At 34.3% G+C, this 14,297-nt stretch overlaps 2 protein-coding genes across 2 annotated transcripts in view; one reads left to right on the forward strand and one right to left on the reverse strand.

The window, feature by feature from the left end:
• The window catches only part of LOC127855184 (mitogen-activated protein kinase kinase kinase 20-like), a 116,462-nt gene that overhangs the window by 13,356 nt on the left and 88,809 nt on the right, over nucleotides 1–14,297 (forward strand). The window contains exons 5-6 of the mRNA XM_052390595.1: nucleotides 12,865–12,930; nucleotides 13,516–13,544. Coding sequence (XP_052246555.1) covers nucleotides 12,865–12,930; nucleotides 13,516–13,544 — 95 coding nt within the window. The remainder of the gene's footprint in view (nucleotides 1–12,864; nucleotides 12,931–13,515; nucleotides 13,545–14,297) is intronic.
• On the reverse strand, nucleotides 1,390–10,108 carry LOC127855183 (uncharacterized). Its single transcript, XM_052390594.1, has 3 exons — nucleotides 9,659–10,108; nucleotides 5,120–5,601; nucleotides 1,390–4,595 (listed from the first exon to the last, which is right to left on the reverse strand). Exons 1-3 carry the CDS (start codon nucleotides 9,922–9,924, stop codon nucleotides 4,243–4,245), a joined length of 1,101 nt encoding a protein of 366 aa, XP_052246554.1. The 5' UTR covers nucleotides 9,925–10,108; the 3' UTR covers nucleotides 1,390–4,242.

Here is a 14,297-nt window from a genome sequence, read left to right on the forward strand (position 1 = left end):
GTTATGATGTATGTACTTCTATAAATGGTTTGTTGTAAACTGTTTATTTTTGTTATGCACACATGATGATTATAGTAATAAACATCTTCTATAGAACAAAAGTTATGTCAATTTCTCTGTAATAACATAAAGCGAAGGTGCTGTGATTTAACGCATTTACTATGTAGTAATAAGTACCAATATTTTCCAATAAATTGACAAAATTTCCATGACAAAAATTGTCATAACTTCTCTTCCGGTGGGGATATTTTAACAATTCAAACTGTTCTGGAAAGCTTTTTGGAATATCTATCTAAATTTATACAACTAATGTATGACAAATTTTAAAATTTAACAGGGGTTGCTAGTAACTCGTGGAGCTGCACATTTTGAGTGGTGAAAGGTCAAGGTCAAATATATGGCTTCAAAGCGGCGCAATAGGGGGCATTGTGTTTTTGACAAACTCATCTCTTGTTAATCTTGAAAAACAAACCTAGAGGTCACAGTTTTCATCACGTCTTAATGACATTTTGTCAGAATGTATTAATTAATGAAATCTGGTTTGGGATTGTATATGGGTCTGATATAATTTAAGTTGATGTGGCAAGGTTAGGTGAGTGATTTAGGGCCATCTTGGCCCTCTTGTTTTAATGTCAGATTTTGTAATCCCTCCAGTTGTAAACAATATGATAGGAAGTAATAGTAATGGCAAAATTAAGGGAATACTTGAATATTTGATATAATGTTTCCCATAGTTGATACACATCTTAATTACTATAAAATGTGTATTATTATTACAATTAATAATTTGTCATAAGTAAAAAGTAGTTTTTATTTAACTTAAAGACAGTGTTTCTCCAAAATACAGTAATATTAATGGTTCATGTCAAGTCATACTTTGATATTGAATTAAGTGCTCGTTTTTTTAATACACAATAACACACAACAACGATGAAAGTAGTAAACCTCCACTATTAATTGGGAATTAAAACTAATTATTTCATACGTGTGAAAACACTACCAAATAAACAATATTCTACAGATGCCTGATGACAAATTTTAGACATTATAGCTTTGACATTTTGCTAAAATTGATGACTGAATAAATCTTAGTGTTTCTTGATTAAAATATGTGGCATATAACTTTCTTAAGTATAAGTGCCATTCAAACAGGTCTTGCAGATTATTAATAATAAAATTGCACACATTGTAAATGCAAATATGAGTACGTACCTTAATGGAAATTATCTACATAAATAAAAAAAGAGTTATCTAGGCACAAACTTGTAAACCTCATTAAATTTTGCACACATATTTGAATATTTGATTGAATGGAAATGTCGATATTCAAATACTGTTTTGGTGATTGATGCCATGCTTATTGAAGGACAAGATGAATGTGAACTTGAATAAGTAAGCATTTATTTATTCTGTAAAAGTGAAAGATGTGAACTTGAGCTCTAAGACAGCGTTTATTTATTCTGTGAAACACAGCAAAAGGTACAGGCACATATGACATAAATACATGTAAAATTGTTATCAACCAAAATAAAAAAATAAAAATAAAATCAAGGATGAAAAAAATCAATACAATGCATAATTGTTAATCTATGTAACGCTAAATACTTTTTATAACACAACACAAAGTTACAGTTATTCATAATGAAATGAAAATATAAAACCCACTCTTCTAAACTATAACCTGCAGTTCTTTTTTCTTTACACAACAATTACACAATAATAACATAAAGCATCACCAATCACCACAAGTAAATCATGTAAGTACATGTGAGTCATTTTCAAGATATAGATCAAGATTACAACAATGCACTGATTATATACAATTCAAATGAAACACAAATCATCACAGTAAATTCCAGTTGATTCTGTGCAACAGGTGATAGCAAGTTTTTGACGATGCTGCGAAGCAGCTCGTCTAAGTTATCATACCATGAAAAAAATCTGCACAATGGCGACCTATGTAAAAGACCGAGCCAGTCCGATTGAGATTATTAGCTCGATTTTTCTAATCAGCATACCTCGCTGATTATCATTGATGAAGGTTAAGAAAGCTCAGCTATAAATAGGACAGCATATTCTGGGAAAGAGATTTAATAATAGTTTGAAAAATTAATTTTAAATCAGTTATATTCAATCCATTATATGTTTATAGATCAATGAAACAACTATGAATTTTCTGTATTGCATTTGACATGTGTCGTGATTCAGTAAATAAATTGCTAATGAAAATGTGTATAATTAACGTTTAACGCGATCATGATCGTAAAGAAAACGAATTATTTTGAACCTGCAGTTTGTAAACGTTAAAGCAAGTATGGTATATAATAGCCGTGCAACATCTATGCGTGCTATCTCATTTTGCATATTTAATCAACTTTTCAAACAGAAATTACAGAGCCACATCATGCAGTGCACACACTATGTTTGATAATTCATTCGTTTGTTGGATATTGTTTTCTGTTTTAAACACATATTAGGTCATATCGCGGAGATTTAGTTAACCTTACCACGTGTTCATGCGCGAACTCATGTATTCAACTCGTATTCGACTATGTGCTCATACCTACTTTCGGGAATCATCATGAAATTATTGCCGTACTTAACGAGCAAACATGCCTAAGCTTATTGAATTAGAGAAAAAACAATCAAAAGAAAAAAAATTAAATGTTCATGCACATGGGCATGTGAAAACACGTCCGTACACATAACATCATTATCTTAGGAGAGGAAACAACGAAATATAAAGTTTGGTATGATATACATGTGTAATTAAAGAGCATGGTGTAATTAAAGAGCATGTCAAGTTTTGAATATATCTGCTACGTAACGTAATGTTATAACCCACAAACGTTTTACTGTAACAGAATTTTTTTTTAAGATAAGAGGTACATTATAAAATACACGTTGAATATCTTTTTAAAGATATTTCTTATTATATTTGATCGAGAATGTTACACCCGCCTCCCAGTATCGCTGAATGGATCAAGTTCCCCATGGGTACTTATTTGTTGGTACCCAATTTTTTTCTAACCCAATTTTTTTTCCTACCCACATTTTTTTTCGTACCCAATTTTTTTTCCTACCCAAATTTTTTTTTGGCATAATTTTTGTACCCAAAATATTCATACCCATTTTTTTTTCCTACCCAAAATTTTCGTACCCACATACACAATTGTGGTGATGTAGATAAACTTAAATTGACGCTTTTATATCCATCCTCTTCAAAAGCATAGTCACACCAGTACTGTCAGTACTTTGATTAAATTGTGTGGCAACGTAATAGATCATTCAGCAACAATTATGCAATTGAATGTTTTACTTTAAAGGGGCCTTTTCACAGATTTTGGCATTTTTTAACTTATTCATTAAATGCTTTATATCGATAAATGTAAACATTGGATCGTAAAAGCTCCAGTAAAAAATCAAGAATAAAATTAAAAAAAGGAAAAGAACATTGCCCAGACCAGGTTTCGAACCAGTGACCCCTGGAGTCCTGCCAGAGTCCTGAAGTAAAAACGCTTAAGCCTACTGAGCTATTCCGCCGAGTACATAGAAGTATTTTATACCTTATATAAGCAATCTTCGTAGTTTCACAAAATTTAACAACAAAAACAGAACTCTCCAAATTATTCAATCGTTTCGCGTTGCAACGCTTTATAATTTTTAGGTTTTAAAATCGTCAAAAGATGCATATAATGGCTATATTAGACGATGGTAAATGTTCAGATATAATTACTGTTTCCTCACAAATATCATAACTAAAACGAAAATTTGCGAATCTGAAACAACTTTTTTCAATTTTGTCAATTTACCAAAGCGTGAAAAGATCCCTTTAAAGAGATCAATGATGTCAAGAAATTTATTGTGTATTTACTTTTTCAAACATATTCATGATCTCAAATTATACCATGCATCATAATAAATCATCCAGGCACATTATGTGATGAAACGTAACACTGAATACGACTTTGGTGTTGCCAAGAATACATGTTGAAAGTACATTTTCAAAAAAGTTGTTAATAAAACTTGCGAAACAACATGTATATTTCTTTCATAAAACTTGCGAAACAACATATATATTTCTTTAAACACCAGAAATGTGTTGCCTGTCAATTGTGCCACCATGATTGAGCTGTACTAAGATTGGATCAGGCTGAACATACAATATCAAGTCCATCCCTCCAAGAATTTATGTTGAAAGTATTGTTTCAAAATGTTTTAACAGAAACTTGTGAAACAAAACTATTTTACTTTAAACACCAGGATTTTGTTGCTAAGATGATGTGTCACAATGATGGATGCTGTGCTCCTATTGTAGCAGACTGACTGTGGGTAATTAAGTCCATCCCTCTCGGTAGCAAGAGTTGCCAGCTTCTTTTTGCCTTCCCCATCCAGCTGTAGAATAGTGTTGGATGACGCTGCACAGACCAGAACCTGTCCCAGATCAGTAACATGGATACCACATGGGCAGTGCAGGTCTGGGTCTGTGAACATGTGGAGGACTGAGCCATCTGTGGCCAGGGTGAGGACCTTGTGATGCTTTACATTGGTGATAAATATCTTGTCACCTGAAGGATTCACTGCACACTTATAAACTGTAAAAGAGTGTGAAGAAAAATTGGTTATTCTTTCCAGAATCTTTACATTTATTAAGACAGTAGCTGTCACATCTTATTCACACCACCTATTTGTTTTAATTGATAGAGTATGATTTTCATACAATGAAACATGTATCACTTCATTAATTTGTTATGCTGAAAACCCATGATATACACATTAATAACGTTTTCTCAGTAAGAACATTTACTCACTGACATTGTAACAGCTTGCTTACATGATTTTTATTATGTAACTAATTTAAAATTGTATCTTACACCAATACCAACTTCTACACCGTAAAAAACTTTGCAAAGGCAGGAAATTATTGTATGAGGAGTTTTCATGTACTCATTGTGAAATTTTTGGAACAATTATTTGCAAACCTACTTATCTGGAATGAGCACAGATAAAAATGAAATTAAAATATTGACTTTTGTGTAAATATGAATAAAACATAATAAATGATTTATACTCCTTATAGTAATTTCAAATGATACCCAGATATGCACAATAATATTACCTGTTCGCCAAGCTGATGTATCTTCATATAACTTATTTGACAGGTCTCCACTCATTGAATACTTGAAAAGTGCAGTGCCAGAAGTGAGATACAGGTGTTGCAGATAATAAGCAATACCCGAACAGTCATGTTGACACGTAAACTTTGTGCCATTAACCAGCTGCCCACCATTTACAGAGAAAAACTGTACCCCATTTGTCACATTCAGCCCCACAGCAACAGCTACTTCATTTGGTGTGATTTGACAAATGTCCCTTGGAAAAGAACTTAAATCACTATGTCCCACGACCTGGTATTGATCATCTAGTAGATAAAGTCTTTTATATTCGATATCTGCAACAAGAATCTGATCATCAGAGAGAGCACAAATGGCAGGGATACCCATGCCATCACTTGGTATGCTCACATCATACTCTGACTTTCCTTCTACACTGAATACCTGGTCTGGGTCACCTTGCACTGATACTTCAGCAAGAATTATTCTGAAAAAGGAAAACTATACTTAAATATTTGAATGCGGTTTTATTGTCCATTATGCTAAAATAATATTTTAAATGTACTTTCCGAAGTTTCATCTGTGTTCAAAGAATCACTTTTCAATTAATAGTCGTATGCTGCGTTAACAGTATGTTCCCGGCAGCCACAGCAGTCCCGTTTGTCCAAAACGTATCGCCCCGTGTGACTGTTGCAATTTTTTACCTTTAATCCAAGGTTTGCTAGGTTGTGCTAAGTTTTCTTACGGTTTGTCAAGGTATCCGTGACGTGCCGTCGAAACGAAAACGTGGCCCTTAGACAGTCATCCACAGTCTGCCACGGATGTATTAATGTTGCTTCAAGGTAAGATGCGTTAAGTTCCCACACGTTGTTTGCGTTTGTCATGCAGGTCTGATACGTTGTACACGTTTATCATTCATTTGTCACGTTCTGGCAAGGTACCGTGCGGATCAAACGGGACATCAGAGAGGTTTTGGCACGATTGTGCTCCCGTTATAAAGAAAAACTCTCAAGCAACAGTATTTATTATAACAAAATAATTCCAGTGAGATGGATGCTTATTTGCAGCATTAATAAAATCTTTGCGTTGTTAAGAGCTGAAAGAAGCACAAATGTCGGGAAAAGACGAAGAAGGAGGCCAAGGTCCTTATGGTATTGTCCATGGTTATCAGAAGCTAGAAGACAGCAGCAATGGCACTTTGATGCATTTCTTACCAGGGAACTCCGCAACGAAGATATCAACACCTTTCAGAATTCTCTGAGGATGCCCCCAGAACTATTCGACGAGATGCTTGAAAGGATATCTCAAGTCATCTCAAGATGAGATATGAAGTTTCTCTCTGCCCTTAAACCAGGATTAACACTGGCACTGACTCTGAGGCATTTGGCTACAGGGGATATTACTCATCACTCTCCTATGCGTTTCATCTTTGTGGCCTGCTCCATCCAGAGTCTTTCTTTGGCCGCAGCGTCTTTATAACCTGTCAGCCTCTTTTAGTAGATATTGGATTTTGCTGGAGGAAGTCAAATATCAGCTCTTTTTTCTTCTTCAGTAAAACTTGTTATGACTTTGGGTTTTTTCTCTTCCTAGCACAAGCACCTCCTTTTGCTTCTTCTTCCTCATTTGTAAGGGGCGGATCAACAGGAGCAATGGGTTCTTCTTGATTGTGCGGTGGTAAGCATGGACTTTCAGGCTGCTCCTCAACTTAAGCCTCCTTTGCAGCGCGGGGAGCCTTTGTTTGGCGCTTTCTTGGTGGCATTATACTGATCAAGTTTTCAGACTGAAATGAAAGTTTTCTGAATAGGACGGCTTTTATATACTCATCTTTAGACCACGCGAATCGTGTCAGACCGTACAGCAACTCAACTGGCCGTTACCATACCTGCCTGCAAAGCCCAACACACCGTAATGGGTCGGAATAAACACGTAGCAAACGACTGTCAATTATCCTAGCTTGCCGTGGTAATCTTGACAAAATGTAACAAAACTTGATAGAAACTTAACATGTCGGGGAATGAATAGGATTCCCATCAGAGTACAGACCCTTTTTGGGTTCTGTTACGGCCTGCTAGGTACTGTCAAGTTTTGATGCGTTTAAATTGCAGTGGTCGCCGGGAACATAGTGTAAACGCAGCATTAGAGACATAACTTCAATGTTTTTTATACTGATGCAGCTGTTGAATGTTAATTTTTTTACTTTATAGACACAATCAATTCCTTCATTATACTTGTATTCACATTTTAAACTTAAATTCATAACCTAGATTCATGCCGGCATCAAGTTGGCATATGGTCAATACTGCTTGAAATAGTTTAGCAAGCTGAACCATGCTCATGTTTGACCTTTGGCCTTAATATATATAGTGGGACTTTTGCCTTTTTAACTTGGTGTGAAAAGGCTCTCCCTACAGTTAACAATATTTGTACATTATTTTGAAATTTAGAGCAAAATGTAACCTTTGACTGTTATGCACTGTGTAACCTTAACCATTGAGATAGGGAGGCAGTCATTACCAATACACACAGACTCAATTAATAATATTAGGAACATTTGTGGTAAGAAATTAAAACACTTGAAGCTCTTATATGTTATAATTTAACCTAAAAGTTAGATCTTGACCTTTGATGTAGTGAGACGCATATTACACGCCGCATGCCATCTTTTTCACAGGTGGTTAGCGTGTGGCTATGATATTAATTAGTGAAAACATCATTTTCAATGATAAATAATCATAACAAAAAATCAACTGATCTGAAAAAAAATGTCACTATCAAATATATAAAAAACAAGGTATTCACCCGAAAACAGGGTGCATCGCTTTGAACAGCCATTACTTAATCAATTTTGTAGCGATTTTCACGATCTTGGTCTTATTCAACGCAGAAATAAATTTCCTTTCTGGAAATGTACATGTCTTGCAATATTTTTACATATACCGGGTCAACTTTTAAGAAATAACATGATACACAACTCGCGTGACCCACTTGACATCGATTAGACCGGATCTAAGACTGAAATCTTCATGGAGTAAAGGGCATTTTTCCTGCAAAGTTCACGGACCTCGATACCACAATTTAATAAAAGGTAAGAAAAAACATTCTTACTGAGCTTGCCGTTGCATTATGCATCAAAACTAACACAGTCCAGCGCCGCTTGAAACCTTTGTTTACATTACATTTCAACTAACTGACATTTTAAACACACGAGTGATTTCATTGGTCCAATGCAAAGGTGTGTCTTTAAACCGTAAGATTTCATTCATGAATCATGTCTGATCGCTGTCAAGTAGGTCACACGAATTGTGTATCATTTTATTTCTTAAAATTTGACCCAGCATGTGTAGGAATATAATAAGATATATACATTTCCAGAAAGGAAATTCATTTCTGCGTTGAATAAGACCAGGTTCCTGAAAATCGCTGCAAAATTGATGAAGTGATGGCTGTTCAAAGCGATGCACTCTGTTTTCGGGTGATTTAGAGTTGAATACCTTGTTATATATATATTTCATAGTGATTTTTTTTTATGCCCCCCTTCGAAGAAGAGGGGGTATATTGTTTTGCACATGTCGGTCGGTCCGTCAACCAGATGGTTTCCGGATGATAACTCAAGAATGCTTAGGCCTAGGATCATGAAACTTCATAGGTACATTGATCATGACTGGCAGATGACCCCTATTGATTTTCAGGTCACTAGGTCAAAGGTCGAGGTCACAGTGATTCGAAACAGTAAAATGGTTTCCGGATGATAACTCAAGAATGCTTACGCCAAGGATCATGAAACTTCATAGCAACATTGATCATGACTGGCAGATGACCCCTATTGATTTTCAGGTCACTAGGTCAAAGGTGAAGGTCACTGACTCAAAACAGTAAAATGGTTTCTGGATGATAACTCAAGAATGCTTATGCCTAGGATCATGAAATTTCATAGGTACAATGATAATGACTTGCAGATGACCCCTATTGATTTTCAGGTCACTAGGTCAAAGGTCAAGGTCACAATGACTCGAAATAGTAAAATGGTTTCTGGATGATTACTCAAGAAGGTTTACACCTAGGATCATGAAACTTCATAGGTACATTGATAATGACTGGCAGATGACCCCTATTGATTTTCATGTCACTAGGTCAAAGGTCAAGGTCACATACAAAAAACGTATTCACACAATGGCTGCCACTACAACTGACAGCCCATATGGGGGCATGCATGTTTTATAAACAGCCCTTGTTTCAGAAAAGTTGATTTTTTGTTATAATATGATTATTTATCATTAAAAAATTATGTTTTCACTAATTAATATCATAGCCACACGCTAACCACCTGTGGTCTTTTCATATTTGTCATTTTTTGTTAGATTTCTTAAAATTGCATGATGAAAGAAAGCTTTTATCACGAAGTGAGACCTTGACTTTTATGGTAAAAATGGCGGGGGGACTAAGCCACGCCCTCACTCCTCATTGTTGGTCATTCCTCATTGCTATATTGAATGGTCTATTCATGAAAACAAACATATTTGAGAACAAAAACATGTTGAACTTACCTGATATAACAAAACCCTTCAATATGTTTGTCTTCATGAAGGTCCTGCAATTCCTTCTCGGGGACTGGCCACATTTTTTTGTCTTCTGTTCCGTATGTCACATGTCTCTTAAACTTCTTACCATGCTTGATAACACATTTTACACAATAAAATTTTAGACATTTCTTGCAGTAAAACTCGGCCCACTGGCCCTGCTTTTGACAGGATGCACAATAAAAGTCAATAACTATAACTTTTTCAACAGTTGACCGAGAAAAAGTTGCCATCTTGATTTTTAGTTTTAGTAAAAGAATTTTGTTAGACCTCAATTTTTGTTTAATTTAAATATCAATTATTTGTTTCAATTACCACAGAAATACTTTCAAAACAAACAAAGATTAAATACTCATGTTGGATGTCAAGTAACAAAAAGAATTCAATATAACTCAAACCAGATACACTTTAGATAACTTCCACAGTTTGGCTGTTTCTGATAAGCAAACGGAATTAAAAATCAAAATCTATCTCATGATAACAAGGATTCACCAGTCCTATAATCACAAAGCAAGTTTTTATGAGAATGTATAAAAGGTGTACAGACACTATGATATACCCCATTTCACCACTTGATTCATTACTTTGTTTAACATAAAACACCGAAGATATCCCACCCATAAAACAAGAAGTTTATGGTCCTTAAAGAATTGTATCCACAATCCTTAAGCAAATAAAGTGGGTTTTTATACTAAAAAACTAATCAAGTAAAGTGAATAAACATGTGTTAATTTAAAATGTTGTACAAGTACAGAACAAAATTTGCATTGAACATATTCGTAAAATATAAATATGAAACTAGAGGACAATCATGGCCCAAAAATCTGATTTCTTTCAAAGATAAAAATCATACTAGTATGACACATTTTAACATTCAGGGTAACTAAAAAACTTATTTATCTGCAGAGGCATTCAGGTTGACTTTTAACAGGGATACAGTAAAATGCATTAGGCTTAGGCTCTAAGTTCTTATCTATTGATCAGGTTGGTTAAACAAATCAAATCTTTAATTTTATGATCATGTGCAAACAAACTGAATGTGGATAGCATTCAGGCAATGCAGGAAGTTTCCCCTATATACTGTAAAACCATTAAATTTTGTGTGGTACGAATTTTGATGGATTTAGTTTGTCTGCTGAACCACGAATTTAAGTACCAACCATTATTTATACACTTTTAATCCGAAATCTGTCATTTACGAATGTCATTTGTACTTTTAAAATCAAGCATGGTATTAAAACTGTACATCAACGATTGTTCTCTTTTACGTGACGTCAAATTAACAGTTTGCAGATTTTTGTCATATGTCAATATGTGCCAATAAAAGTTAAAAGAGACAATCATAACAGTTTTCACACGTGTATTTTGAGGACCTCATTACTCAATTGTTACAACTTGGGGACCGATTGTGCTGAGAATTGCAAATATTGTCAAAACAACATTGATGGCAATTAGCAAGCGGGGACCCACAAGTGCGCCGCTTTATTGCTCTTATCGACAATTATCGGCAACACTTTCATGCTTCAGTGCACATTAACCTCAAGTCTTGCTTTCAACACAGATTAGCAGATTATGCTTCGTAATTACTCTGGTTGTTTTAATAAAAGTTTAATTATTATGACGGTCAATCTTCTCCGAAAATTTGAAATCCACAAAATTATGTATCAACAAATATGTTGTTTTTAATTTGAAATCCAGGAAATAACGTGTCAACGAATTAGTTGTTTTTTATTAAACCACGAAATTTCATACCGACGAATTTCTATACATTTACAGTAAGTTAGTAACCCATAGCTATAAAGTATTTATAATTTAATTATATATTTTGTATCAGTCAGTGCATTTTTCAAATACATTTTCATTGAACTTCTATATAATACATGTACATGTATATGACTTAATAAAAAAAATCACAAACAGACCTGATGTACTCTTTTTTTTTCTGGCAGCAACACAAATTTAAGCTGAGGGAACTTATCTAAAAAGTCAATTTTATTCAATTTGAAGAACAGAAATGTCTTTTAAATACTGCAAATTCTTATGCTGAAATGGTGAAACGGGTAGGGGACAATAATAAACAATGTAAATGGTAATTGCTTAACAGAAACAGCTTACTCATTCCGTTTTGTTTAAGAACTCAAATGCATAATTATCGTACGCGATCATGATCACCAAGTGTTTTCACTAGGCACTACAGTACAATTTTTTAAATGTAAGTAGTTTCTATAGTTCTCGTGGTTTTCTGCACAGTGATTTTTTTATCTATACACCCACACTTTTCAAGCAGACGACATGTGGGGTGCACTTTTAATAAAATTTATTTTAATGTCGCGTTTAAAGTGAAATTTAGATACGCGTTTCGGACATTACATTGGCATTTCAGTGCTGATGACAATAATTATGATTATTGTTTGTTTGTATCCTACATAGTATACTCGCACAGGAGCATATTTTTGTTGTCACCGTGTTGCAAACAAAATGGCCGCAAAAACGATGTTTTCAGATGTTATACCACTCTTAAATGGATTACGGGCTACATAAATCTTATCTAATGGTTCTGATAAATTCCGATGAGCCCCAGATAAGACAGCCTGCACGTCTATTAGGGCATGAGCGTCAATTAAGGACATATACGGTATTTGACAAAGACGGCTGGTCAGACCAGAAACTGGTGGGTCAAAAAATGGCATCCCTCTGGAGCTATCTAAATTGTTTCAAAAATGCCATGTTCTGAAGCCAATACTCTAGGTTGAAGTATTAAAACCAAGATTATCTAGAATGCCCTTTCTTAACTCAAGCTCCATTAATTCAGTATATCCCACTACATGTAGTGTGCACGTAAACAGATAAATATTTAGTAGAACCATGCCTCCTCACAAACAAGAATTTATGTAAATCAGGAAACAAGCGATTTTTTGGAATAAAAACTCTTAGTAATTCAAAACACGAAACCTCCACAAGCGTACATTCAGATTTGTTGACATTGATATGTATTTTCTTAAATTTAGCCATAGATTGCTGTTGCATTGTTTGTTATTGACGAAAAAAAGATGACTTGAAATATCATAGATCAATTGGTTTCTTTAAAAAAAAAATCAAATATATGCATTCTCCAGATCCATCTAAAAATATCTCTGAAATTGTGAACTTTTGCACTTGTTCTTTATCGCCAGGTATGAACTATTTGCATAGAGAAGCACCCATCAAAGTTATTCATAGAGACCTGAAGTCAAAAAATGGTGAGTACATTAGTATGTTTACATTTGAGTTTAATGTCTATAGATAGTTTATAGATTGAATAGCCTAAGATGCAAGGTTTCTTAATGAACTGAATTAGTTTTAATTTATTGGACATGTCATTCAGATTTATTGTTTTTTTCAGTTTTTTGTAAATGAATATGGAAAAAATGATAAAAAGTCCAATATTTGCTAGATAATATTTTAGATAGATTAAGTGTCACTTATGATTTGGTAATACATGTATACATTTGCTCATGAGCAAACAATATATATATATAAATTTTAATCACAATTAATGTGACTCTTTCCGTGCTACCGAATTTTGAAGGCCTTTGCAAACAGTTTTGATCCAGATGAGACACCACAGAACGTGGCGTCTCATCAGGATCCAAACTGTTTGCTATTCTGATAGTATTCTTCGAAAAAAATCGAAGAAAATGCTAATTTTAGAAATTCAGCAGAAGACATTTTAGCAGAAGAGAAATTTGCCAGCATGCAAAGGGTTAAAGATTAGCTTGTTACAATTGAGCTGAACCATGTTGATTTAGCATGTACACCTTATGTTCTTTTCTTATTGGTTTCAGTTGTGATTTCTGCTGAGAATGTTTGTAAGGTAAGAATATAAGTGAGACATTTGTTTAACCCATTCATGCCTAGCGTCCTGAAAAAAGGACATTGCAAACAGCGTAGACCTAGATGAGACGCAGCATGATGCGGTGTCTTATCTGGGTCTCCGCTGTTTGCTTAAAGGAATTTCAGTAAGTAATATTCTAAATATAGAAATAAATATACTAGACATCCCTAATTTTGGAAATAAATTGATCCAATTTACGAGGATGGGAGAGTCCACTGGGCATAAATGGGTTAACAAGACCAGGAAGTCATTTGGGGTATGTGCTGTGGAAAACTGAATTGTTTTTCAAGGACGTCTGTTACATTAAAGCAGGTGACCATGAAAATAGGTCTTTTTGTTGTCCATTTGTTGCTGTTGATCTTTTTATTATTTCAACGTGATTATGATATGGTTATAATGAATAATATATACTTGATAGGGGTTTTCAGTGTTAGGGGACCCTTGTATATTAAGCAACACATTCAAAACTTTGTTTATCATTATTTATCAATCAGTTTACATTTACTTTCTGTCCGTGTATGAATCACAACATTAAGATGTAAGTTATAGCTACGTATTAGAACTAAAATGAGTTGTTGCTAGATAAATAATTATAATTATACCCCCACAAACGAAGTTTAGGGGGTTATATAGGAGTGAACTTGTCGGTCTGTCTGTCGGTCCGTGTTAAGTTTCTGCTCTCTAATTAAAGTAGTTTTTATCTGATCTTCACCAAACTTGGTCAGAATTTGT

This window comes from Dreissena polymorpha, chromosome 13 (genome assembly GCF_020536995.1).
Source record: "Dreissena polymorpha isolate Duluth1 chromosome 13, UMN_Dpol_1.0, whole genome shotgun sequence".
NCBI classification, from domain to species: domain Eukaryota; kingdom Metazoa; phylum Mollusca; class Bivalvia; order Myida; family Dreissenidae; genus Dreissena; species Dreissena polymorpha.

What these genes read in the sequence shown, in the direction of transcription:
- LOC127855183 (XM_052390594.1), bottom strand. Translation starts at nt 9,924, where the DNA reads ATGGCAACTTTTTCTCGGTCAACTGTTGAAAAAGTTATAGTTATTGAC. An exon ending in GAAGGGTTTTGTTATATCAG is followed by an intron (nt 5,602 to 9,658) that starts GTAAGTTCAACA and finishes TTCCTTTTTCAG; the next exon opens with AATAATTCTTGCTGAAGTAT. An exon ending in TACATCAGCTTGGCGAACAG is followed by an intron (nt 4,596 to 5,119) that starts GTAATATTATTG and finishes ACTCTTTTACAG; the next exon opens with TTTATAAGTGTGCAGTGAAT.